Source organism: Gopherus flavomarginatus, chromosome 3 (genome assembly GCF_025201925.1).
Source record: "Gopherus flavomarginatus isolate rGopFla2 chromosome 3, rGopFla2.mat.asm, whole genome shotgun sequence".
In the NCBI taxonomy this organism is placed as follows: Eukaryota; Metazoa; Chordata; order Testudines; family Testudinidae; genus Gopherus; species Gopherus flavomarginatus.
The window spans coordinates 202073230-202099208 of record NC_066619.1 but is presented as its reverse complement, the minus strand read 5'-3'; the positions used below and the strand labels follow the sequence as shown (position 1 = coordinate 202099208).

Below are 25979 nucleotides of genomic sequence, written 5' to 3'. Positions count from 1 at the left end.
CGATTCTGGGACTCCATCATGGTCACCTTTGCTGATGAGATCTGCACTCACCTGCAGATTGCCACGCTGGCCAAACAGGAAATGAGATTCAAAAGTCTGCGGGCCTTTTCCTGTCTACCTGGTCAGTGCATCTGAGTTGAGAGCGCTGTCCAGAGCAGTCACAATGGAGCACTCTGGGATAGCTCCTGGAGGCCAATACCGTCGAATTGCAACCACACTACCCCACACTACCCAAATTCGACCCGGCAAGGTCGATTTCAGCACTAATCCCCTTGTCAGGGGAAGAGTACAGAAATCAATTTTAAGAGCCATTTAAGTTGAAAAAAATGGCTTCATCATGTGGACAGGTGCAGGGTTAAATCGATGTAATGCTGCTAAATTCGACCTAAACTCGCAGTGTAGACAAGGGTTCAGAGTGGCCAATTACATAGGTGATTCAGTTGAATCAGAGCTTGGAGAGCAATTTTTTTTCTCCTCTTTTGCAATCCTTGCTTGTCTGACAGGCCCAAACTGAATTACATCACTTCCTAAAAGCAATCAAATACAGCACATCTTCTTAAGAAATTTAACTCACATACACATGAGCAGGAAACAGGAAACGTACTTGTTCCTGCAAAACAGGGAGAAACTAAAATTGAGAATCATGCCTAATCACAAAAAATGTATCATACAGAAACAAAACTTCATGCTGTTTTTTGTCCTGTTTCTCGCGGCAGGATCTGCCAGATATGGTAAGTAATAAAGTGTCTTGCACATTCTGAAGTAGAACTATGCAGACATGTTTTATGCCTACAGCGACAGAACTCTGTTAGAGGGTAACACCCTTAAAACCTGATCTCTCTGTAGGAGGTTTATGAAAACTTGCACTGTTTGTTTTAGCTTTATTTAACTTTGCTACTTTTGTGCGTGTGTGTGTGTGTGTTGTTTAATAGAGATCAGCTTCACCTGCAACATTTGGATCCAAACATCCTTAAATCTCAGGTGTTTTTAGATACAGGGGTTTGGTTAACATCCATCATTATTTTCTGTTATGATTTCCACCATTTGGTGTATTTTGTCTGTAAAAGTCATGTCCTTAATAACGGCATTTAATGGAGAAAAAAATTTACTCTGATTACAGTACATTCAAAGTTTTCAGTTGAATATTTCAAACAGCCATAATGAACAACTTTTGTTAAGCAAAATAATAATCTAGGGATGGTTCATACTGTTTAAAAATATTATGTATTGCAGGCTTGAATAGTTAAATTATGAACAAAAAATCATTAAACTATTACATGTACAATTGTTTCATTTGTACTTTGCACAAGAAACAGAGGCAGTAACTGAACAATGTTGGTAGCTGTTTTAAAGAAAACTTACAGATTGTTTTACTTATGTGCCTTTGGGTGTGAAACAAACCACCGTTGAAATCCTTTAATATACAGTGGTATTATTAGCTGCTCTCAAATTGCTGTATCACATAACAGTTCTGCACAAAATGGGGAGAAAGGATAGTCACTCTGTTATTGCTACCGCACTTTTATTATGGTTTTAATGACCATGGTGAAAATGGATTTAAAAAAAAAAGGATTATAGCCATGCTGTAAGTCTGGGCAATAGTCCCTGTCTATACTACAAACGGTACCATGGTTAAGGGTAATGTCTATATACACAAGTGCTATGACTGAATTATAACATGGCTTGGTCTTGTCTGTGTAGATGGAATAAAATTGTGTTACAATCATGCTAAGGATGGTTATAACCCAAGTTATTAGAAAAAAGTCCCTGACCATAATTATCAGGGAAACTATGCAGAAGAAATCTTTCTAAATTTGGTCTAGTAATAATGAAGGACCAGAGCTCTCAGGCGGTCTCTCTAAGGTCTTTCCTATGTGTTTGGGGACTATTTAGAACACAGTATGCCTTAAAGATGGTGAAAGCACAATTAGGTCTTGCAGTGTGGATAGGATTATGTTATAAATAACATTTCCAAAGTATATTAGAGTCTTGCAAAGTCAAAATCCCACAAGTTGAATTACAGCTAAACGAAGACAAAGCTGTAACAATCTCTGAGGAAAACTGTATTGTAACCAACCCTCTCATCACAGCCAGCTTTATAATGTGGATAAAAGTTGTAAAAGCTGTGCTGGTATTCCCTGGAATGTTCCATGTCCCTTTGTACTATGTTGAATGAACATTTCGGAAGTTACAGAAAAGGCTTCCTCACTTACTGAGCTTTGCCACAAGAACCTTGTTCAGCCATAGAGATAATAGTATTCAATAGTGCTTCATGCAGAGGATGTCAAGAGCTAAGAGGCGATAGAATTTGTGCTGTGTATGCCCATGCTATTATCACCTTTAGCCATAATTCAAGAGGACTTCTCAGTTCAAGAGCCAAATGTGCTGTAGATTGTACGAACAGCATTTACAGACCCCCTATAGTTTGCTGAAAAGACCTCTTAGGTCTTAGCTAGGACCACTGAGGGATTCTTGTTCTTGATCTCTTTTCCTTAAATTAATGAATTTTAAAATGGATCTGAACACATATCAATGTTTTAAAAAAAGTTTTTGTTTACAATCTGAGGAAGCTTAGTATAATTGCTGAAAATGGAAGTAAAATCAGATTTCCTTTTAGTCACTATGAAGTTGTCTTCCTCTCATGTATTCTGAGACCAAAAATGTGCATGTAAATTTTCTAGCAAAGTGATAAAGCAAGAGATGAGGGTTTGCTAGGATCCTTCTGTCTGGCCTGGTGCAGCAACTGCTACATTGCTGCATCATCTCTTTTTAAAGATGCATCAAAGTGCGACTCTCTGAAAAGTGACCATGTAAAAATAGTACCTTTTTACGCAACAGATTAACTCTGTGTGTGTATTCAGCCAGATATTCCCATTTGATTCACAAACAAGTTGTTACTGCTGTTTACTCCTGCACTAAAGAGGCATCTCAGAGAAAGAGAATCCTTCTTACACATCAGTTAAATTATACATCAAATTCCAGTCAGTGACCTGTGTGCCGTGTTCATGAAGGTATCTTATGATTGCTGGTGATAAAGGCTTCAGCTCATTTGGTCTTAAACACAGAGGTCCTCTTGAGTGATACCTTAAGGTGAGAAGATTCACATCACAAATTTGTGAATGCAATGGAATTGCACAAGATGTCATAGAAGGCAAAACTGAGACAGTAAAGTTAAACAGGTGTAACTAAATGCATAATTTGGTCTGAAGAACCTTTATTACTGTTGATGATGAATGATCCCAGCTTGACTCCTAGATGTTGGTCTGAATTTGCAGGACTGGCAGTAGAAATGTGAGTTAAACTGTCTATACCAGGGACAAAGTTGTTCCATCATCTAGAAATAAGCTTAAGTATATTTCCCTCCTGATTCACATCTATCTGGACAAGACTTTTTGTAAGCACCCATTTTCTACAGGATCTTTTCTATTGATTTACCCTCACAAACATGTGGCTGTTTTACCCCTTCAGGACAGCATATCTATTAATCAAGCTGGTCTTCAGTTGTTTTAAGGATTCCTACATATCATATTTGAGGCATGTTTCAACATGTTACCTGGGCAAGCCTTGCCCATTTCAAGGAGCAACACTCCTTAGATCAACAGTTAAATGTAATCAGATAAAAGTGAGTTGATATGATGTAGAGAAAAGTTATTAGATAGAAAGGAACACCTGGGCAAACTGCCCCCCCCCCCACAGTATTTTGTTAGTTAAAAAGTCCAATGGAAAACAAAAATCCTGCCTGTGCTCCATAAATAATGGCACCTGGAGAAATTTTTAAAAGGATGTTATGAGTATAGGGGTGACAGACCCAGGCTAGTGGGGTAGAGGAGACTGGTAGAGGGCAAATATACTGGTCACTGGATGAGTAGTTTTCTGTTCCCTGAGTGACCAGAGCAGGGGCTGCACTAGAGTAATCAGGAACCTGCTAGAACCAATTAAGACAGACAGGCTGATTAGATCACCTGCAGCCAATCAAGGCAGGCTAATCACCACACCTGGGTTTAAAAAAAGGAGCTCACTCCAGTCAGGTGGGGGAGGAGCTAGAGGAGAGGAAGGGTGTGAGAGGAGCTAGGAGCAAGAGGCACAAGGAGCTGAGAGTGAGAGTGAGAGGGTGTGCTGCTGGAGAACTAAGGAGTACAATTGTTATCAGACACCAGGAGGAAGGTCCTGTGGTGAGGATAAAGAAGTTGTTTGGAGGAGGCCATGGGGAAGTAGCCCAGGGAGTTGTAGCTGTCATGCAGCTGTTACAAGAGGCGCTATAGACAGCTACAACCCTCAGGGCCCTGGGCTGGAACCCGGAGTAGAGAGCGGACCCGTGTTCCCCTCAAACCTCCCAACCTCCTGATCAGACACAGGAGGAATTGATCCAGATTGTGGGAAGATCACTGAAGTGAGAAAATCTGCCAATAAGCGCAGGACCCACCAAGGTAGAGGAGGAACTTTGTCACAGGGGATATTAACAAACATAGTTACGAGGCACTCCAGTTTACACAAATGTTTTTTTCAGGATATATAGTATTTTAACTCTGGTTTTTTTAGCCCTAAATTGAGTTTTCTTTCACATGGACTATTTGTATTTTATAGCAAAGTTTGGAGAAACCAAAATTCCCTTTAAAAGAAAAACTGATTATTCCATCAATTGAAATCTTTTTTTTTTCCTTTTATTTTGTACTTAGGTACAAAGCTGTAATTTTAAAACATTCCCCTCCAAGGACTTGTTTTATCAAAAAAATCTAGGTCTGCTCTGGCAATTTTATAATAGGATGTATTTATATTCTTTAGAAAGAGGAAGCTGATTACATGGTTTCTGCTTCAAATTAAAAAGAAGTCTTGTTTATCTGCTTACTTCATCAAGAAGGCCAACCACTCAGAGCAGGAAATGCAGCAAGCATTCTGTTCAGATGTGGCAACAAAAATATCATTCTTGCTTTTGTTGTGTAGAGAAATGTGATCTAGTCTGTACGGCCAGTGATGAGAGAGAGTCAAGCAAGATTCACCAGTTTCTCACCAGCAGCTTTAAAGAGGAGAAGATGCTAAGCAAGACTGCATGCCGTAGTGTACATATCTGCAAACGATACTGCTTCTCCTTTTCAAAATTTGAATGAACAACTTCATTTGGTAGCACAACCAGTTGCGATAAAAGCCCTATTGTGAAATTTAAAGCAACTTTTGAGCAGCTGCAAAATCTTAATCAATTATAAAGGGCCCAATCCTGATACTATTACTCATGCTCTGTAATATTGTATTCTATGAGGAGTCACATTACTATTTGTGGATTAAGGTGCTCTTCGCTGTGAGTCAGGATGTCAGAATCTGGCCCAAAGAAAAGGACTAATAGCATTAATTTGAGTCCCAAAAAATGAAGGCATGTTCTGTGATAGCTCCCATGCTTAGTGCCACCAGCGCATTTCAACTCTGATCTGTAACTCCTCCTCCCACTTGGTGGAGCTAAGTTACACTATGAAGTGACTGTATGATGACGACTGTGATGACCTCACTGGTCAACATCTATCCCTTGAGACCTCAGCAGGGCTGGCGAGAGCGGGTTCAGGCCCCAGTGAAAATATTTTTTCAGGCCCCTCAGCAAGGATGGATTGGCTAAACAGGGCCGGGGAAGCCGGGCTCCAGGCCCCCTTCCGGACCGCTGGGCCCTGGTAATTTGTACCGGCTTCCCCCCACTCTCGTCAGCTCTGGACCTCAGTCATGCCTTAAATTTTGGCGGCAGTTAAAACATAATTTCTAAATGCAGCAGTTAAAACACAGGCGGTAACAACAATATGCTGGAAGCAGCACCGTATAACTGGCTACTGGACTGCTGAAGGATGTATTTAATTCTCCCAAATTGAATCACTTAGGAAAAAGAAAGTGGGGATAGATGCTGTTTTGTCTCTAGAATTATGGGAAGTGAACAAATATATGTTAACAAGGTCACGCTCTGTTATCTGAAATTATCTTTGGCTGGAGACTGGAAAGGGGAATTTTTATTTAATAGAGAGACAAGTGATCTGAAATCTGCTTTATAGCTTGAACATGGCAAATAAAGAACAGAAGAGACATTGGAACAGTCTCTCTGGAACATCAAATGCAAAATATATTCCAGCTGAAAGTTTAGGATTGTGGTTAATGAGATATTACTATTTGTTCTTGCTTTCAAGTGTACATCATGCTTCAGACATTTGAAAAGCTTTTATAAATTCTTTGCTCCTGAAATAACAGAAACCTAAACTATCCCCCTCCCCTTTCCCCATTTGCACTATTTTTAGCAGGGGGCTTGTTGCTCTCAGTATGTTAAGGAGAGGAAGCTGACAGATTTCAAGAGAAGAATGATCAGAGGAGGGATAATTAAGCAAATGCGGATAAATGGTTCTGTGACACTGAGTTGGTTTATCTGTTATGTCAGTATTATGGTTAGCCATGCAGGCGTCTGCAACCCACATGTCTATACTGGTGCTTTGGCCCACCATGACTAGATGATGATAACTGTCAAATAGAATTGCTGCAAACACTGGTGGTGACTAGAAACAATTTCTGGGAAGAAGAATCAGGAAGAACCAAGTTGCAAGGAATAGAAGTGCAGTACAGTAACTCCTGTGCCAGTGGCTCCTCTTGATAGGATTTAAGCAGAACCAAAAATATAATGGATTATCAATGCATGTAAAAATAAGAAGATGCATGTAAGAGGTCACTTGTAGGGTATTACCAACCAAAGAGGTAGAGATTCTGTTTTGCTGTTGAATGAAGACTGGAAATAGTAAATAAAGTTAAGTTTTACTAATTAATGTTTTGTAAAGTGCTTTGAAGGAGATACGTTAAAAGTTGTTGCTATGTTTTGAAGTAGTCTGATGACTTATTTTTAATATTAAACATTTTGTGATGATGATTTTTAGTAAAGGATAAAATGACAGGCGCTCAGATGATGAACATGGCATAAATACCTAGATAGATAAATCATCGCTACAATAACTTAATGCAATAAACTCAAATTATTTTAATAATTTAAAATCTTGTTCCCTAGGATACAGCCTCGAGAGACACTTATCTCCTTCCAAAGATCTAGCAGTAAGGAAAAGCAATTGTGGTCCAGTGGCTTAAGCATGAGATAGGGATCTCGAGTTCTAATTCCGCTTTTTTCACTGACTCACTGTGTCCCCCCTGGGCAAGCCACTTCACTTATCTCCCTTTATTTCCTCATTTGTAGAATTGATATAATTGCTCCTCTCACAGGGTTGTGATGAGGATTTATGTGCCTACAAAGCAATTAACGTGTAAAATACTATTGGTCCCAGTCCAGTGAAGGTCCTGAATGCTTCCTGCATGGGGCTGAGAATCTTTAGCTCTCATTTAAATGGAAACTAAGGAGGATCAGCACCTTGCAGGAAGATGTTTAGCACATCACAGAATCGGATCCAATATGTAGTTAAAACAGCCAGACAGTCTTACCCTCATAGATTCAGTACAATGAAACCACAGAACACAGGGCACTGTCTAAAATAGCAGACAACACTGAGCAGTCATAACTTCAGCTCATTTTAGGCTGAGAGTTATTTAAGACTTGATACATGGAAATGTACAAAGGACTCATTCCTGCACCCTTCACTCAGGCAAAAGCTTCCATTGACATTGACATCAACAGGAGGTTTTGCCTCACAATAGGGCCCACAACTTGTTCAAGTTGTTCGAGTGATAAACACCACAACAGTTAATAAAATCTGAGGAAGCCTTGAATAATCCTGCTCACCCCACGCAGACAGAAAGTTTTCCCACGTTACAGTGAACAATGTTATCAACTGTAGCCCTATTTGCTTGAACAAACAAACAAAAAACTCCACCCCTATTAGATTTGAAATGAGGGTAGCCAACTCTTTAGCTGCTATTTGTGCTATCATGCCTGGCTGTAGGAGGAGCTCTACTCACTGCCTCATTGTAGGTGGAGGTGGAGGAACTGCAGTTGTGTCTACTAAATTCTCCATATGCTTGGCTCCTCCAGTGCAGAGTCCACGGGGAGGATGAGTGAAAGTCAGCAGTTTCTATGAGCTTTGCCTTCTCCTGAGCCAGATCTATTCCCACCCCATTCTGGCTGCCACTGTGGTGTGGTTGCGTGGTGTATGAGAAAATGTATATTGTGCAAGAGCAAGTGGGTGGGTGTGGTTGTCTGGGAATGGGGTTACACGTGTTGCTGTTTATAAGAAGAGCAAGCTAGCAGAATTTTGTCCGGATCATACATTTTCTTGACAAACTGGCAAGGGTGATGTGGTTATGTATGAAGTGCCCATCACTGTGGTCAGTCAGTCTGCAGACATTCAAGTGTGGTTTAAAAAAAACAAAACAGGATGGGTACAGGAGAAAAGGAGAGGAAATTTTAAAACTATATGCTTTGACACTCTATCTATTTTGGTTATCCAATTAAAAAGTGAAAATGTTAAGATGTTTACATATATTTGGCAGGCACTGCAAATGAAGAAGCTTCAGGAGATGGTTCACCCACATTGAATGTCGCAGTAACACCTAGACCAGAGACATCTGCAGTGTATTTTACAACTGCAGGTGACCATGATCTGAAACCTGCCATCAAACCAACAGAGACTGAAATAAATGTTGAAACAGGAAATAATGCAAGTACTGAGTTAAATAGTATGAATAATGACAAAACCCCAGAAACGGCAGGTGTACAGCCTGCCTTAATGTTTGGCATTCCTGTGGTGATACTAGTCCTACTAATTCTGCTGATCGTTTTCTTTGTGATATGTCATAAAAGGAAAAAGTCTAAGCAAGGTAAATTTTAGGACTTCTCAAATTTCAGAAGGATCTTTATAGAAAATATTGAACATGAACAGGAAAGGATTTCAGGAAATGGAATGCAATGTTTATGATGTATTTCTCTGTCTAGTGATACTTGAATTTTCATATGCAGAAATGCAAGGTGTTATGAAACTCTAGAGTTTTGTTTTCCTCATTAAATCTTGGCACAGTATGTACAGTGTATCCCATGTACATTGGTCTAGTTCTGCTTCTTAGCACCCTCTGCTTATTTCTCACATCCATGACAGCTATGGGCTATAATAAGATCCTCTGCCATCTCAGCCCTCTGGTAAAATTTAAGGGAAAAGAGATAACTATTTGACCATGCATGTTTTTTTCTTGTTCTGTTCTTATGCTTACTAATTCACTGTTGAGGGTACTTCTCTAATGAACAATTTACTTCTTTCATTACTGATAGGGAGAAACTACCTGAAAATAAACGCAAAATCTTGATAAGAGTGAATTTATCTTAGCACTTCAAGGGAAGCTTTCACAGAGACCTTGTATTGCGATTACTGTTATGAAACCACTTGTTCAGATCAGCCTAAACTGCTTAAGAATAATGTGACCAGGATAACTGTATTCTGCACTAAGATGCAATTTCAGGAAGGTACATAGACCCTACCTCAATAACTCCACTGTGTGAAACAATAGGAACTGAACAGAGGAAGGGCCTTAAAGATATAGAGTGATGTAGGAACTTTTGAAGGAGGTGTACTGATATATTTTGGAATATTTTGTGCGGTTAAAAGTATGTCAGCCTCCAAATATTAAACTATAAATCAAAACTTAGGGCCAACCTTTCAGTGTGCCTCTGAAAATGCCCCTTCATTAGTATTGGGTACATCACTGACATACACCAAATGGGTAATGAAGCTTCTGCCTGGTTGTTCATATGTGTGGGAGCCGTTCATGTAAATACATGGGTCCATTTTCAAAGGCCCACTGGAAATCTGATCTTAAAGATTGCTAGCGCACAATTCTGGGTTCCTGCTCATAGGCGCTGACTTCGTGGGTGCTCTAGGGCTAGAGCACCCATGGAAAAAAATTGGTGAGTGTTCGGCACCCACCGGCAGCTCCCTGTGGCCCTGCCTCGCCCCCCTGATCCAGCTCATCGCCATCTCCGCACTGCTGAGTTCTGCTTCTCCCCCCTCCCTCCCAGCACTTGTGCCACAAAACAGCTGACTCACAGGGCAGGGAGGAGGGGGAACACGGCATGCTGGGGGAAGAGGCGGGGCCAGGATTTGGGGAAGGGATCCAATAGGGGCAGGGAGAGGGTGGAGTTACGGCAGGGATTTTGGGGATGGCATTGGAATGGGGGCAGGTTCAGGGGCAGGGATGCGGTGGAGTCACAGCGGGGAAAGGGGCTGGGGCACGGGCACCCACCGGCACCGGAGAAAGTAAGAACATAAGAACGGCCGTACCGGGTCAGACCAAAGGTCCATCTAGCCCAGTATCTGTCTACTGACAGTGGCCAATGCCAGGTGCCCCAGAGGGAGTGAACCTAACAGGCAATGATCAAGTGATTTCTCTCCTGCCATCCATCTCCATCCTCTGACGAACAGAGGCTAGGGACACCATTCCTTACCCATCCTGGCTAATAGCCATTTATGGACTTCACCACCATGAATTTATCCAGTTTTCTTTTAAACACTGTTATAGTCCTAGCCTTCACAACCTCCTCAGGCAAGGAGTTCCACAGGTTGACTGTGCACTGCCTGAAGAACTTCCTTCTATTTGTTTAAAACCTGCTGCCTATTAATTTCATTTGGTGACCCCTAGTTCTTGTATTATGGGAATAAGTAAATAACTTTTCCTTACCCACTTTCTCCACATCACTCATGATTTTATATACCTCTATCATATCCTCCCTTAGTCTCCTGTTTTCCAAGCTGAAGAGGCCTAGCCTCTTTAATCTTTCCTCATATGGGACCCTCTCCAAACCCCTAATCGTTTTAGTTGTCCTTTTCTGAACCTTTTCTAGTGCTAGAATATCTTTTTGAGGTGAGGAGACCACATCTGTACACAGTATTCAAGATGTGGGCGTACCATGGATTTATATAAGGGCAATAATATATTCTCAGTCTTATTTTCTATCCCCTTTTTAATGATTCCTAACATCCTGTTTGCTTTTTTGACTGCCTTTGCACACTGCGTGGACATCTTCAGAGAACTATCCACAATGACTCCAAGATCTTTTTCCTGACTCGTAGCTAAATTAGCCCCCATCATATTGTATGTATAGTTGGGGTTATTTTTTCCAATGTGCGTTACTTTACATTTATCCACATTAAATTTCCTTTGCCATTTTGTTGCCCAATCACTTAGTTTTGTGAGATCTTTATGAAGTTCTTCACAATCTGAGTAGTTTAGTATCATCTGCAAACTTTGCCACCTCACTGTTTACCCCTTTCTGCAGATCATTTATGAATAAATTGAATAGGATTGGTCCTAGGACTGACCCTTGGGGAACACCACTAGTTACCCCTCTCCATTCTGAGAATTTACCATTAATTCCTACTCTTTGTTCCCTGTCTTTTAACCAGTTCTCAATCCATGAAAGGACCTTCCCTTTTATCCCAGGACAGCTTAATTTACGTAAGAGCCTTTGGTGAGGGACCTTGTCAAAGGCTTTCTGGAAATCTAAGTACACTATGTCCACTGGCTCCTCCTTGTCCACGTTTGTTGACCCCTTCAAAGAACTCTAATAGATTAGTAAGACACGATTTCCCTTTACAGAAACTATGTTGACTATTCTCCACAGTTTGTTTATCTCTGTGTCTGACAATTTTATTCTTAACTATTGTTTCAACTAATTTGCCCAGTACCGACGTTAAGACTTACTGGTTTGTAATTGCCGGGATCACCTCTAGAGCCCTTTTTAAATATTGGCGTTACATTAGCTAACTTCCAGTCATTGGGTACCGAAGCTGATTTAAAGGACAGGTTACAAACCTTCGTTAATAGTTCCGCAACTTCACATTTGAGTTCTTTCAGAACTCTTGGGTGAATGCCATCGGGTCCCGGTGACTTGTTAATGTTGAGTTTATCAATTAATTCCAAAACCTCCTCTAGTGACACATCAATCTGTGACAGTTCCCTCAGATTTATCACCTACAAAAGCCAGCTCAGGTTTGGGAATCGCCCTAACATCCTCAGCCATGAAGACTGAAGCAAAGAATCCATTTAGTTTCTCCGCAATGACTTTATCGTCTTTAAGCACTCCTTTTGTATTTCGATCATCAAGGGGCCCCACTGGTTGTTTAGCAGGCTTCCTGCTTCTAATGTACTTAGAAAACATTTTATTACCTTTGGAGTTTTTGGCTAGCCGTTCTTCAAACTCCTCTTTGGCTTTTCTTATTACACTCTTGCACTTAATTTGGCAGTGTTTGTGCTCCTTTCTATTTGCCTCACTAGGATTTGACTTCCACTTTTTAAAGGAAGTCTTTTTATCTCTCACTGCTTCTTTTACATGGTTAAGCCACAGTGGCTCCTTTTCAGTTCTTTTACTGTGTTTCTTAATTCGGGATATACATTGAAGTTGGGCCTCTATTATGGTGTCTTTAAAAAGCATCCATGCAGCTTGCAGCGATTTCACTTTAGTCACTGTACCTTTTAACTTTTGTTTAACTAATCCCCTCATTTTTATATAGTTCCCCCTTTTGAAATTAAATGCCACAGTGTTGGGCTGTTGAGATGTTCTTCCCACCACAGGGATGTTAAATGTTATGGTCACTATTTCCAAGCGGTCCTGCTATAGTTACCTCTTGGACCAGTTCCTGTGCTCCACTCAGGATTAAATCTAGTGTTGCCTCTCCCCTTGTGGGTTCCTGTACCAGCTGCTCCATGAAGCAGTCATTTAAAGTATCGAGAAATTTTATCTCTGCATTTCGTCCTGAAGTGAAATGTTCCCAGTCAATATGGAGATAATTGAAATCCCCCACTATTATTGGGTTCTTAATTTTGATAGCCTCTCTAATTTCCCTTAGCATTTCATCATCACTATTACTGTTCTGGTCAGGTGGTCGATAATAGATCCCTAATGTTATATTTTTATTAGAGCATGTCATTTCTATCCATAGAGATTCTATGGAACATGTGGATTCGCTTAAGATTTTTACTTCATTTGAATCTACATTTTCTTTCACATATAGTGCCATTCCTCCCCCTGCACGACCTGTTCTGTCCTTCCGATATATTTTGTACCCCGGAATGATTGTGTCCCATTGATTACTCTCAGTCCACCAGATTTCTGTGATGCCTATTATTTCAATATCCTCCTTTATCACAAGGCACTCTAGTTCACCCATCTTATTATTTAGACTTCTAGCATTTGTGTACAAGCACTTTAAAAACTTGTCCCTGTTTATTTGTCTGCCCTTTTCTGACATGCCAGATTCTTTATGTGACTGTTTATCATCTGATCTTGCACTTACATTATCCTCTTCTGTTCTCTGCTCTTGACTATAACCTGGAGATTCTCTATCATCAGACTCTTCCCTAAGAGAAGTCTGTGTCCGATCCGCATGCTCCTCTGCAGCAGTCGGCTTTCCCCCATCTCCTAGTTTAAAAACTGCTCTACAACCTTTTTAATGTTTAGCGCCAGCAGTGTGGTTCCACTTTGGTTTAGATGGAGCCCATCTCTCCTGTATAGGCTCCCTCCATCCCAAAAGTTTCCCCAGTTCCTAATGAACATAAACCCCTCCTCTCTACACCATCGTCTCATCCATGCATTGAGACTCTGAAGCTCTGCCTGCCTACCTGGCCCTGCGCGTGGAACTGGGAGTATTTCTGAGAATGCCACCATAGAGGTCCTGGATTTCAGTTTCTTCCCTAGCAGCCTAAATTTGCCTTCCAGGACATCTCTGCTACCCTTCCCTATGTCATTGGTACCTACACGTACCACAACCACCGGCTCCTCCCCAGCACTACACATAAGTCTGTCTAGATGCCTCGAGAGATCCGCAACCTTCGCACCAGGCAGGCAAGTCACCATACGGTTCTCCCGGTCATCACAAACCCAGCTATCTATGTTTCTAATGATCGAATCTCCCATTGCTAACACCTGCCTTTTCCTAGGAACTGGAGTTCCCTCCCCCGGGGAGGTAACCTCAGTGTGAGAGGCAACCCCAGCACCATCTGGAAGGAGGGTCCCAACTATGGGAAGGTTTCCCTCTGCTCCCACTGACTGCTCTGCTTCCCTGGGCCTTTCTTCCTCCTCAACAGTGTAGGGGCTGTCTGACCGGAAGTGGGACAATTCTACAGTATCCCAGAAAGCCTCATCAACATACCTCTCTGTTGATGTCTATGTTCCTGCTCACTTTTTCCTTTTGCTTGGAAGCAATACATTGGGTGTCTTAGTCTTGTAGACATTCTACTTAGCCTATCCACTGCTCCTGACATGGCAAACAGAGAGATAAGGTAGATGCGCTGGGGTAGATTGGAGGCTTTGGTCTCTTCTGGCTGGGCTGAATTTAAAATGAGCTGATTTGAACCATAAAATAATTGTACAATGTGGATACTACATCCAGCCCTTTATTCTTTTTATTACATGCTGGGATGCCTAAAGCATTTGGAAGCCTGTGCAGAAGAGGTTAGTTCTCTGTATAGGGGCCTGCTATATGCCATACCACCTGACTGCTTGCTTGCTTGCTCACTCTCTCTGGTATTTACATCTATCTGTATATGCACATTTCCCTTCTGTTCTTCCCACGGTTTCTAGTACTCCTTAATATCTCACCCTACCCTTAGTCCTCTTTCATTTTCCATCTCTTGTGTGGCATCTCATCCAGTTTCCCTGACAATTGTTCCTTTTGGTCTCTGTAATTTAGCACTCTGAGATTTCAGCTACCATTCAAGCTTCTTTACCTTTTCCTCCAATGTGGAAAGCAGCTCCTATAATCTTCATAAATAGGTACACTACACATGGTCTGTCTCAAAGCTTGCAATAAACCAATTTTTATACCAGTTGTTACTTTTTCAGGATGTCACTTTCCTTCCTGGAACTTATTAGGTTCAAGGAACTCTGCGTTTGCAGTCCCCTGTTCACATTCTGAATGTTAGCTCCCACTGCACTGAGCTGTATTTTAGGTTTGTCTCAGCTACTGATTTCTGCTCAAGCCAAACAGGGCGAGGTGACTCGTGGGAGGGGCCTGGGTCAAGTGTCCCTCTAGAAGCCGGCTTGGGTGGGGAGAGAAGGAGGTGGGGCCAGAGACTGTTGCAGCCACGCTGACTGGGATGGTGCCCGGTGCAGCGCAGTGGCTGACTGGGAGAGTCCCTGGCTGCCCCGACCCAGGCTCAGCTTCTGGGGACAGTGGCCCAGCAAGCCGCAGCCCTCCCACCCCTCTGGCATGCTCAGAGTCGGCTCCTGTCCCCAGAAGTCGAGCCTGGGCAGAGACTAGAGTGGACTGCCGCTGCCCCCTCCCAGCCAGGCGCTCATAGCCAGCTATTGCTGTGCGCAGAGCATGCGGGGGAGGAGGGAGGGGATCCGACTTGGTCAGCGGCTGGCTTGGAAGCCAAGCCCAGGCGGGGAGCAGCCTGCTGCCGTCACAGCCAGGCTCTCCCAGGCAGCTGCTGTGCTGCACTGGGCAGCATCTGGGAGTGGCTCGTGGGCCTGACTGCCAGGGCGAGCAGATGAATATGCCGGGGGGGGAAAGCGGACGGAGCAGGAGGATAGCGTGTGTCTCTCCCCCACCCCCCTGTGTAACGTGCAGTGGGGAGGGGCCGGGAGAACATGGGGCCCTGGACCGGGGACAGGGAGGAGCCACGTGGGGAGATCACCTGTCCTTCCCTGTAGCTGGTGCCCTCTAGTCATCTCATGTAAATTAATAACCAGCAAGAGTTGCTGTTGCTCAGCTTCTTTTAGTACATTAGAAAAAATTACTGATTAAAAGCAGTCAGCACCTACGTAAACTACAGACTACGTGGTTAATGGAAGAAAACGTATAAAGCCTTTTAGTTTTAATCTAAAGGATAGCCAGTTATATATTGAAAACTGTTCTGTGTTTAAAATAAACCTGCTGCACAATTTTCCCAGCGATTTGGGATATCATATTAAGAGAAAATGGATAGTTAAAGACAAGTTAACTATACATTTTTAATTTATTTTATTTCAGATGAACTGGGAAGTGAAAATGTCAAAAGGTAACATTTATAGATACTGCTGATTATTCTAGCTTGTTTCTTAAAGTAGACCATGTTAATTTTTAGGGACTTATTGTTGTGGTTTTAAACTTATTGTATGTCCTGCACGTCTTGAGAAGTTTATATTTTGCATTTTCAACACTCTTACCCTTTCTCATTAATTAACCCTAGAGGAGGCTAAAGGACCCCAAGACCCACCAAATAATAACCACTGTTGTATTTTGTGGTTGAGGTATTGTAGGGTGTATTACCTCCTGCTAACATTTGCAGGCTCCTCTGGTGATTATAGTACATCTGGCTGCCACTGTGGGACTTCTGATCCTTCAGCACATAGACTGCAGGTAACAGAGGGAGGTCGCACCTAGCAGGGAATAGAGGCTTCTGTTGGGATTATTTCAGCCACACAGGTGGAGTATGACATACGTGCCATGAGGCCTTTGATCCAGTCTGCTGTCTACAGCCCCACCACTTGTTTTGGGCACGAGCCACCATTGGTTCTCTTACTCTAAATGTGGATGCTGCAGGATACAACTATACTTTCGGTAACAGGGACAGGCTTCCTGGCTCTGTCCATAAATTCTCTCTGCCCAGAATAAGCTTTATGTCATGTTCAATTATTTTTCAAATTTGCTTGCTCATTATTACATGGCATGTAAAGATTCTCTGGAGCTCGTGTGCACTGAATAACTCTTGTCCAATAAAAACAAGCAGGCTGCAGAATAGTTCTCAACCATTTGATAGTTGTTACCTTATTATTTATTTTACTGAGATTCTTCCTCATGGTAAGTGGTGAAAATTATTAAAATGGATTGGGGGAGGGAAGATTCCCTTTAATTCAGGGGTTCTCAAACTTCATTGACCTGTGACCCTCTTCTGACAACAAAAATTACTACACAACCCCAAGAGTGGGGACCAAAGCCTAAATCCGCCTGAGCCCCACCACCCTGGGTTGAGGGGCCCAATGCCCAAGCCCTACCACCTTGGAGGTGTGGGGAGGGGCAAAGCAGAAGGTCCAGGGCTTCAGTCCCAGGTTGGCAGGGTGTAAGCCCTGATGACTCCATTAAAACAGAGTCACGACCCTGAACCGCTGCTTTAATTCATGCTAAAAATACAAAATAAAGTTAGCAATAGTCTTTCAACCATGAGGCTGTCTCTAAAAATGATCAGTAAAGGCAAGAGTAAAATTACTAACATGTAGTTAGTATAGTTATGACCTTTTCTTTTTAGGTCATTGCTGAAACCAACTTCCTGGCTGAAATAGCATTTCTAACTTGGGGCTCTATCTTGCTTCCATTGAAGCAATGGGAGGTTCACCATGGATTTCAATGGGGTAGGATCAGACCCTTTATTTTCTAATTTTCTATCTGCAGTGTGTAGTTCAGAAACCCATTTATTCCATTTGTGGGCCATGATTATTTGTTTCTTACCTGTTGAGCTGACACATCTTCAGAAAGTAAACTCACTAGAGCAGCATTGGTGTCCGACAATTAAGGGCCAGAATTATACAAGATTGATATGATGCTGCTATGTTACATGTCTATTTGAGTGAAACACAGTGTCTAACCACCCATCTTTTGTTTCCTGGATCAAGTCCTATTTTTGAAGAAGACACACCCTCTGTTATGGAAATAGAAATGGAAGAGCTTGATAAATGGATGAATAGCATGAACAAAAATGGTACTGGTAACCCTCCAATCATTTCTCTCTCTCTGTCTGAGGTAGCCTCCATGAATAGAAAAAATACCACAGAGCTATTTTATATTTGTGCTGCTACTTTTCCTAAAACATTTTTAGTCCTGATCTTAAGCCTACAATACTAGAATAGTTGCACAAGCAAATATCAGGAGTATTTTAAGCTGGCTGGGTGCTTATTTTTATCAAATGATGGGATCCTATAGATATCATACCATAAAGGTTTCAGTTTTCAGTAGAAGCTTTTATTAAAACGTGTACTGTATTTATATTTTTAAATAAAAATTGCTTTTTAGGGGTAAAAATTGTCTCTTTAAAAGATCTGGCTCTCTCAGCATTCAGTGTGTCTGCACTAGAGTGCTGCATATTGTGCCATTCTAAGAGAAATCACTGTTTACTCATAGACCATAGCAATATTTACTTATTACACTGCTGCCAGGATCATCTTCCTGGCTCATCACTATGACTACATCCACTCCCCTTTGCATCCTTCCACTGGCTCCTTATCCTCTACTGCATCAAACACAAGCTCCTTTTTGCCTTTTAGGCCCTTCACCATTTAGCTTCACCTTATCTGTCAGAAATACTGCTTATCAAGCTGTGAGCCTCCACCATTAATTTCTCAGTGATCCACTTCTCCCTGAAGCACCTCTGTGCTTTCTCCCAGGCTGTTCCTGGTTCATGAGAGGAGTTCACAGTCAAAATTCTCAAACGTGTCTCCTAAGCTGCCTTCAAGTCAGTTCTCAAAACTCACCTCTTCCTTAATGCATAGAGTTAACTGCAACCTGATTTCAGCTACACAGGTGGCACCTTGTGATTACTGCTCCATATTGGCTAAGAATTGCACATAGTCTAATATTTTTGTTGCCCATCCCTTGCCCCATGCCCCAGAATGCTTGTTTGCTTCATCCACTTATTATATCTTGTCTTTCAGATGGTAGCCTCTTTTGGTAGACACCTGTCATTTCCTGTAGGTTTGTACAGTGTTTAGCAGGATGGTCCTTTGACCTTGTTAGTCTGTAGACACTACCACAATACAAACATTAAATAATAACAATACTATGTCAATGGCTTTAAATACAATAGATGGGGAAATATTTATTGTAAAAAGATATTAACAATTTTGTTAAAAGTCAGCAAACATTTCACATATTTCTTCAGCAGCAGTACCACATACAAAAATACCTCAAACTGCTGGCTGTACTAATCTTGTGAAATAACAGATGTGATTGTAAACAGTTGTACTGTGCATAGCTAACACATAGCCCCTGTAGTCTGAGTTTATGGCAAAGATGCATGCAAACGAGGTAAGGCATTCCTATGTGTATAAATACATCTGCACACAAACAACTGAAATAAATATCATAAAGGTTACCAGGTCTTCCACTACAGCCACAAGGGCAGGACACTTTTAAATAGCTGATAATTATATTAAACGAAACATATGAATGTGCAAATATTACAGATAAAAAGAACTATACCTGTACCCTGGAGTTTTGTGGTTCGCAGTCACTACTCTGAAAGTGAACACAATTTTGAAATGTCTGAAAGAATTACCAAAGGTAACAGTGTGGTTATCTTGTCTCTTCTTAGCTGATGGTGAATGTTTACCTACTGTAAAAGAAGAAGAAAAGGAATCAAATGTCTTCACAAGGTACTTTTAATTCTACCATTGTATTACTCAAAGAAACACTATCAACATTAGTAATTTGAAAATGTGATCTACTTTTTTTAGTTTGTCTACTTCTAACATTGATTGATTTATTTAGTTATTATGGACTTTGATTTCTCTTCAGACAAATGCCTCAATGACCTTTTATCTTAAAAAAAAAAAAAGCGTCTACTTGTAGCTTTGCACCCCCCGAAAACCCTACAGTAAAAAGCCTATGTGTGAGAGAGATGGAGCAAACAGAATTTCATTAGTTGATCAGATTTTAATTGCCATTTCCTAAGGTATTAGTATGAGCATGTTGAAAAATCCATTGTTTGTGAGCTGTCAAAAAGAAAGGTCAGTCAGTGTAAGACAAAAATATTGAGTCTTATCTTTTACCACTAGGTGGCTCTACTTGACTGAGAATTACTATCACACTTTTTGGCTTGTGTAAACAATTATTATATTTTGCATTTAGTTACCAAGATCCGTTATTATGAGATGATAATACATAACTCGTTTGTCTGCAGCAAGTATACTATACTGGGCTCTGAGTTCGTCCAATCTCACAAACCAAGCAGGGTCAAGCCTGCAAGATCAATAGCTTGACAGACCTTAAAATAAAGCCAGAAGTGCAGTAAAAATGGTTTTGTTGCTTCAGGAGGTGAGACTCTCCCCTCAAAGTCAATACTGAGTTAATCTCCTACATGGTATTAAGGGGAGGAGGGAAACACTGTGCTGCTTTCATTCAGATTAGATTTAAAAATCAAAATCCTGATGGCTTGGTAGACAGTAAAATTCTTTTGGCATTTTTCACAAAGGTAAGGGCATGAACCCTAGTATCCTGAATAAACTGGCCATTCAGTTCTGCCTATCTAAAATTGTTCTTGTTCTTCAATTTGCTCCTATTGGCTTCAATTGCTCCTATTCTTCTCTTCTTGTCATGCTCCTGCATTCCCACCATAGAGGTGGCTGCATTTCAGTGGTAAGTGAAGTAATTAATCTCTCTAAGATATATAATGATGAACAATGACACAGGAAGAAACAGTTCAGCATAGATGCCATGTCAGGGCTGGTCTACACTACGGGGGAAAATCGATCTCAGATACGCAACTTCAGCTACGTGAATAACGTAGCTGAAGTCGAAGTATCTAAGATTGAATTACTCACCGTCTTCACCGCGCGGGATCGATGTCCGTGGCTCCCCATGTCGACTCCGCAACTCCGTTGGGGTTTGTGGAGTTACAGAATCGATATAAGCACATTCAGGGATCGATATATCGTGTCTAGATGAGACGCGATATATCGATCCCCGAGCAATCGATTGCTACCCGCCGATATGGCAGGTAGTGAAGACATAGCCTCAGTAGTTCCAAATGCCATGGGGTGGTTCCAGTAGAAAAGAGCTGCCAAGAAACCAGCTGTGGAAAGGCTACTGGAGCCCATGAGGTGACACAAGGCTCCTCAGGGGTGTTCTCAGCCTCCACAGATTCCTGGGGATCCAGCAGCTTTGGGGTGAAGCTTATAAACTCTTTGGTGGGGAAGCAAATTCCATGCTTGCAAACAAGATGCTGGAGGGGGGGAGGGCATGGAGGAAGGGAGAGATTCTCCTGGAGATTTCTTTTCCCAGAGCTCTATTCCAGGGAGATTATCATGGCAGATGATGAGCTAAAATAAGGTTACTTCATCATAATGTGGGTGCAAGCAACTAGTCTCAAAGGCATTTTTAAAAGCTTGTGTGCTATAAGTTGTATTGGTCACATGCCTGGTGAGCAAATGGTCTGTTATATGGGAGGAGGAAGAAGTGGTTTGGTTAATGTTTACATAGTGACTTGAAATGCACACCAATGCAGTGTTTCTGTGTGATCCTGCCTCCCCAGCTGAGGAAGTTACAATCAAACCTCCCACCAGGATTGTGTTTCAAACCCATTCTTGTTTAGGCTCATGTAAGACCCCATCCCTAATGAGCTTCCATAAACTTTAGTTAAAATAATATATAGAACCTTGTAGGGTTAAGCTTTGTTTCCGCTGCACTCAACTTCCACATTCAATTCATATAGCTGATCTTGCATGAAAAGATGAAAATTGACAGCAGAGACAGGAAGTGATCTGGACTCTAAAAAATATTTTCAAGAGAAGAAAATAGAAAAGCTTAGATGGCGGGAGATGGGTCACAAGAAGGAAAGGATCAGATTCATGAGCAAGTCACACTCAGGGATCAGACGGGGGCGGGGAAAAGAGTTGCAGCCTACTCTCCGTTCACCAAATGAGAAGCCATTTCTAGTAGATAATGTAGATCTTCCTAATATGTTGATCTCTTTCTTTCATGCCTTGATGAGTGAAATAGTTGTATTGACAATACATCATCATTAGCTTCAGAGCTGACTCAGGCAGTTCACATTTCTCTCAAAGCTGTTGTTCCAGGATGTCTGCAGATACCGCTGCATCTGTTGGCATTTGAAGAAGTTTCCTTTACGACTATAAAGACAAGAGAAATTACTCTTTTAAAAAGTGAGAGCTTAGATTCTGGGTCCAAGATGCAACCACCAGCAATCAGACTGTGAAAAAGCATGTAATAGCCCTCCTGTTTCTCTGTTCCTTCCTGTGTATGAGCCCATCATGATGACAGATAAAGAAGGAGGGATCAGAACTGAGAAGCCATGGATTGTAATGATAACTACACACCCTTTCTCTAAAAGTTAGATTTATCATAGGTCCTTGCTTTCCCGGACTTGAATTAACAAGTATAAGACAAAGAATTTCTTAAACATCTGCTAATACCAATACTGGAAGTGTTGCTGCAAAAAACATTTTTAAGGTATAACATTCCCTAGTATTAATTTTGTTCTCCAAAATTACATAGCTATTGAATTACAACTCTTGGCATTTTCTTAAGTGTTCATTTTCAAAAGCATCAGCTTGACCTACCAATTTGATTTGATATTTTATTACCATTTATATCCTAGTTAGGATGGTCTTGTGGCTAAAAAAACAAGAATCTGAGGCTATGTCTACCCGGCCCCACGGTTCAGCCTGGGGAGTGTATGAATACAGTGCTGCTCTGTAACTCCCCCATGTGATGCTGCAAGCACAAACGAAAATATTCCTAATTCACATTACTGTAGTCCTGTCTGACAAGGACTATACTAGGAATGTTTTAGTTCATTGCCACAAATCTACACAGGGAAGTTACAGCACAGCACTTTGATGCAGACTCTTATGCACACCCCTGTAGTCCAAACTGTGGGGCAGTGTAGACAAACCCCATGTCAGGAGAGCTGGGTTCTTTCCTGGCTAGGCCCCAGATTTCCTCTGTAATTTTGGCCAAAATGTCTTTGGGCCACTCATTGCCTCAGTTTCCCCATCTATAAATTGGGGATATTGCTACTTCACAGTGTTGTTATGACTTAGGCCCTAAGTCAGGAAAACATCCCTATTCAGGAAAGCACACATAAGCATGTACTTACATCCCACTGAAGTCAACAGGAAGTTAGGCACTTTCATTAAAGCATTCCTTAATTATGGTCTGAGGTTTTTTTAATATTTGTAAAACACCCTGATGCCCAGTTGAAGGGTATTGTTGAAATGCAAAGTGTTATGACTGATTCTTTTAAATTTAGTTCCAAATTCAGGAAGACAGGCTCATTTAGGCAGAATTTTTTTTTAAATTATGTAACTTTTTTTTTTAATTTAATGCTAAATAATTCTACAATGCAAAGAATCTTAGCCAACTTTTCAATGCCTTCTTGAACAGAAGTGGTCATCCTTTTTGTCAGGGTTTTTTGCTGTTTTTTTAATTTTTTTTTTTTTTTGCAGAAAATTCCATTTTCAACGAAGTCCATATGTTTTGAAAAATGCGGTGATTTCAACTACATTTTGTTTTGAAAAAATTAAATGAAGCATTTTTGATCATGCTGAAAAAGCCATTTCAACATTTTTGGAACAGACCATTTCAATTTTTCATTTTAAAAGAATTTTTTCAAACAAAATTCATTGTTTTTATATTAAAAACACTTTAAAATATAAAATGTCAAAATCAGAACTAAATTCTTAGATTCTCCCAAAACTACATTTTTTCAGAGTTTTCATTTGTGGGAAATTTCTGAATGTTTTGGTTGTGTTCAGGGCCGGCTCCAGGCACCAGTGAAAGAAGCAGGTGCTTGGGGCGGCCTATGGGAAGAGGTGGCACATCCAGGTCTTTGGCGGCAAGTCCCTCAGTCCCTCTCAGAGCGAAGGACCCAGCGCTGAATTGCTGCCGAGAAATGAAGCAGCATGGTTGAACTGCCACCAAAGTGCCGCAAATCATGGGATTTTTTTTTTCCCCTTCGCCGCTTGGGGCGGCAAAAAAGCCTGAGTTGGCCCTAGTTGTGTTCCATTTTGGAGTAGAAATCAAAATCTTGCAAAAAAAAGAAAAGGAAAGAAAGAAAGAAAGAAAGAAAGAAAGAAAGAAAGAAAGAAAGAAAAGGAAAAAAGCTGATTCCCCACCCAGCTCTATTATTGAATGTCACCAAACAGACATGTTTTGCTGACAATGCCTCCTGAGTCACATAAACAGAGGAAAGAAAAATACATAGAACTATTTTAACAACTCATTTGAGGAAGTGTGTTATTAAAGTCAAATAAATGAAGTAAAACAGCTATTATTAAATTTTAAAAAATCCTGTTAATCCAGCATTAAGTTATAGATTTCAGCACACAAGGCAGGAAATTACAGTACACTCGGGAGCTGCTAGCCTATGCTGAATTCTGCACCACTATGCCTTCAATACTGCTGTTACCCATGTTAGCTAGAATCCAAGTTAGCACAGATATGCCTAGCCATGCTGCAATCACAACTTCACTTGCAGTGTAGACATATCTTAAGTAACAGAAAGATCTTTTTGTGTTACAATAAACAAAACAGGTTATTGGAAAAAATACCTGAGAGTAAATTGTTTACGTGTAAACAAGATGAACAGAAGGGGGGTGGGGGAAAGGAAACGATTTGGCTTATATAAGAATGGTCTTAAAAAACGAATTCCATATGGTTCCCATAGCACAGAAGCTGGGGTGGGTGTGTCCGGAGGAAATATGATTTGTCACGGTTTGCCTGGAAACAGAAGAGATAAATCAAATCAGTTCCATTCACACTGCCTGGTATCACAAACACATTTTTATGGAATCTATAACCTGTGTTTATTTTCAGTCCACAAGATCATCATTGCAATACACTGTCCCACCACTAGCACTGAGTAAACTTCACTGGAAAATTTTAGTGAGCTAAACTTCATTGGAAAATTATAGTGACACAAGTTGTTTCTCTCTTTAATACATATACAGTGACTGCGAATCATGAAGTTCAAACAGCACTGAACTGGTTAAAGGGAAGCTGTGCACAAGGCTCGTAGTCCTATCCCACAGATACTACATGAACTGGATGTAAACTTAATTCGTCTCAAACAGCGAGAGAAGCAAATGCTTTTGTTGTTTCCTGTTGCATGCATTCTTCGTAATGGAGGCATCACCAATAAAAACAAGGAAATGCATTACAGTAAGATTAAGGATCTGATTTAAACTTGCATTGCAATGAAATTTCAGCATTAATATAGCGAGAATAGTCTTATTTCTGAAGGTCCTCAGAACAGTCCATGTTCCACCTTATCCTCTATCAGTGTGTGGCTGTGATATGTATGACTGCTCATGTACCAGAATTCCTCCATAAAGCATCACTGTAGCCTTAACTCCCAATTTCCTTGTCCTAGTGGGTTTAAATCAGACTGCTAAATTATAATCTTGTGGGGGGCGGGTTTTTTTGTACATAATTTACTTTTTTTGTAATGGTGGAATAATTTGTGTTGGATTTCCATTGATGAAGTAAAAGGCTCTGACTGCCAGAAGAGATTTGATGCCTACTAAAAAATTAAACTGCTGAAAGCTACAGCATGGAGGATGCTCCTTAAAGCCAACTGCTGCCCCAAAGGAGGACCTAAGGTTTGTCAAATGTTTTGAGATTCTCAGGAGAAAGGTGCTATAGACATGGAAAGTTTTATTTAAAGATTTCCTCTCACTGTCGAACCGTAGTCCTCCAGATATTCTGAGCTGTTCTCTCAGCTCTTCTCTCAATTCAGGGCTATTTTCTAATAATAATTAACTCTAGGGATTTTCAGTTTAAGGTACTTTCTGTGAAAAACAGGATGAATATCAAACAACTGGATACCAACCTATTCTGAACATACGCATCAGAAACTGCCTGCCTAAGATTTTCAGAAGTAACAAGTTGATTCAGATGCCTCAATTTTTGTGTACCCAACTTGAGACACCTTCAAGGGGGGATTGCTAAAGGGTGGATGCTCAATACTTTCTAAAATCAGGCCTCTTACAGATGCCAGAAGTTGGGCACCCAAATATTGTGGAACCCAAAAAATCACTAGCCTCTTTTTTGAAAATCACGACCATGGGTTTTTTTAATGTGTAACAAACGTGTGGAACTGAATGTTAGTTAATGTAGACTTTTGTCCTATATTTAAAACATTAACCTCAAGTCCTAGCTAAATTTACTTTCTATAATATATTATTTTGTACCTGGGCAATATATTTTTGAGACGTTGGGCACAACTACTTTAAAAATATTTTTCCATGCACAAGTTTTTTGGTTTTTTTTTTAAAGTGAGGCTATCATCTAACCCTCACCAACCATCCCAACATTTTAGGGGGT

At 40.9% G+C, this 25979-nt stretch overlaps 1 protein-coding gene across 1 annotated transcript; it reads left to right on the top strand.

Moving 5' to 3' along the window:
- Positions 1 to 570: 570 nt before the first annotated feature.
- TMEM154 (transmembrane protein 154) lies at positions 571 to 24819 on the top strand. The gene is made up of 6 exons (XM_050946686.1): positions 571 to 731; positions 8446 to 8772; positions 15915 to 15942; positions 17534 to 17619; positions 19228 to 19288; positions 24605 to 24819. The coding sequence occupies exons 1-6, from the start codon at positions 581 to 583 to the stop codon at positions 24618 to 24620; spliced, it is 669 nt and encodes a 222-aa protein (XP_050802643.1). The 5' UTR covers positions 571 to 580; the 3' UTR covers positions 24621 to 24819.
- Positions 24820 to 25979: the final 1160 nt, after the last annotated feature.